Below are 1,989 nucleotides of genomic sequence, written 5' to 3'. Positions count from 1 at the left end.
GCTCTTTGTAACCAGCTCAATGGGCTATTTAGTTACATGGTGTGTTAATTATGCAGGAGGAGAGTTGGAGGGATGATTTTATGAGGAGGATCGTGATGAAACATGGGAAAGAGACGGAAACGACAAAGGAAAAACACTCCGAAAAGTCTCACCTTACACACTATAAATAACAGAAACATAAATGCTCTTATTTTAATGATGCATAAACTCCAGATAAGTGTGTCTGTCTCAGCCACACACGGCTGTAAACTAAAGGGAGCCTCAATAGTCCAGCTGTTTAACATGATTCCAACAGGGGGCGCTGCGCTCATGAACAGAGGTGAAATATAGAAGCTGGAGCTTACAGATGTCAGAGATCTGATGTAACCTTATTGTTTATTCATTTAGTGACGAGGGTCTGTTTGAGATGAAGTCCTGACGAGGAACGTATCTTTGTTCATAGCTGGTGTCTAAATATCTGCAGTGTTCAAAAATATGTGAACGCGCAATCATCACATGACGGCAGTTAAACGTGATTCTGTCGCTCAGGAAACGGAAGCATTCTGCAAATCAAAGTGGAACTATTCATGTTTTGAAGTGTTTGGATATAACAGCCCGCCTACATGGTGCTTTTTACTAACGATAAACACGCAGCCCTGTTTTAAAGCAGCCTGTTCGATTTATCAGATGAGTTTAAGTTGATTCTGGATCATGTGTCATGTTGTCGGCTCTGGTTTACGATGTTCTGCGTCTCCTGCAGGGCAGAGCACCCTGAAATCCATCATGAAGAAGAAAGACGGCCGAGCCGACTCCAACGGCACGAAGAAGAACCTGCAGTTCGTCGGGGTGAACGGAGGGTGAGAATGTTTTGAATCAGAAGTTTGCAGCGTGAGAGTTTTTCAGTGTTTGTGTCCCGGCTGAGGTCAAAGGTGGCAGGGCTCACGTTTGCTCAGCTGCGTCGACGCAGAGCCTCACGAGCTCGTTAGTGTTGTTCGCAAATATGAAACCCGAGCTGCTGATCTGCACTCACATCTTTGTTTCTGCACCTCTGTCGCCCCCTCGTGGCGCAGATACGAGACTACGTCGAGTGACGACTCCAGCTCGGAGGACAGCAGCTCCTCTGGGTCAGACGAAGAGGACGAGGAGGAGGAGGAGGAGGGGTACGGAGGAAAGGAGGAACACCAGAAAGTGGAGGGGCAGAGCACGAGGGAGGAGTTCCAGCCCGAGGGAGCAGAGGACGTGGACAAGAAGGATGACGAGGAAAGTTCAGAGAAGCAGGAGACGAGAGAGAGGCGAGTATAGAAGATGAAATCATGATGATATTTTTCTGTCTGTAAATTTGATCAGTTATGTTGGGACGAGGCTGAAGCTATTAGAAGAATGACGTCTGTTTGACCTCGACTCAAAGGTACGAGCTGAGCGAGAAGATGCTGGCTGCATGCGGCGTTCTCAAGTCGCACCTCAGTGACTCCAAGGCTGTGACCAACAAAGACCTGGTGAGGAATCTGATCAGCTGTTTGTTAAATGATGTCATGAAACGTGGTTTGGAGCGCAGCGCTGACCAGTCACCACGGTGGATTCAGTGTGACACGCCCACTGTGCACCCAGAGCTGGGCCTTTAGCTAAATTTGCCTGTCGGCGTGCTGATGGTCACTTCCTGTCTGTGCAGAGAGGCTGTCTCAACACGGTGCAGCACGAGTGGTTCCGCGTGTCCAGTCAGAAGGCGGCGGTGGCGGCCATGGTGGAGGATTACCTGGGAGCGTTCACGGACTTCTCTCCCACCGTGCTGCGCCACATCGTCAACATGGCCGACGGCAACGGCAACACGGCGCTGCACTACAGCGTTTCACACTCAAACTTCCAGGTGGTGAAGAAGCTGCTGGATGCAGGTGAGAGCTGCGTTCGTGCGAAGAGGCTTTGAAATGATCGGCTCCCAGGAGACGAGGGCGCTGCTGAGGGAGGGGCTTCATCTCCCGCCTCCAGCTTCTTCTTCTCCATTTATACTGTTTG

At 50.1% G+C, this 1,989-nt stretch overlaps 1 protein-coding gene across 1 annotated transcript in view; it reads left to right on the top strand.

Annotated features, from left to right (window-relative positions):
• The window catches only part of kank1a (KN motif and ankyrin repeat domains 1a), a gene marked incomplete in the record, with an annotated part of 34,295 nt that overhangs the window by 29,307 nt on the left and 2,999 nt on the right, over positions 1–1,989 (top strand). Inside the window, 4 exon segments of the mRNA XM_014333467.2 lie at positions 740–836; positions 1,050–1,271; positions 1,388–1,475; positions 1,649–1,868. Coding sequence (XP_014188953.1) covers positions 740–836; positions 1,050–1,271; positions 1,388–1,475; positions 1,649–1,868 — 627 coding nt within the window.

This window comes from Haplochromis burtoni, unplaced genomic scaffold (assembly GCF_018398535.1).
Source record: "Haplochromis burtoni strain Fernald_Lab_line unplaced genomic scaffold, NCSU_Asbu1 Contig_43, whole genome shotgun sequence".
NCBI classification, from domain to species: domain Eukaryota; kingdom Metazoa; phylum Chordata; class Actinopteri; order Cichliformes; family Cichlidae; genus Haplochromis; species Haplochromis burtoni.
This window is presented reverse-complemented; position numbering and strand designations above follow the sequence as displayed.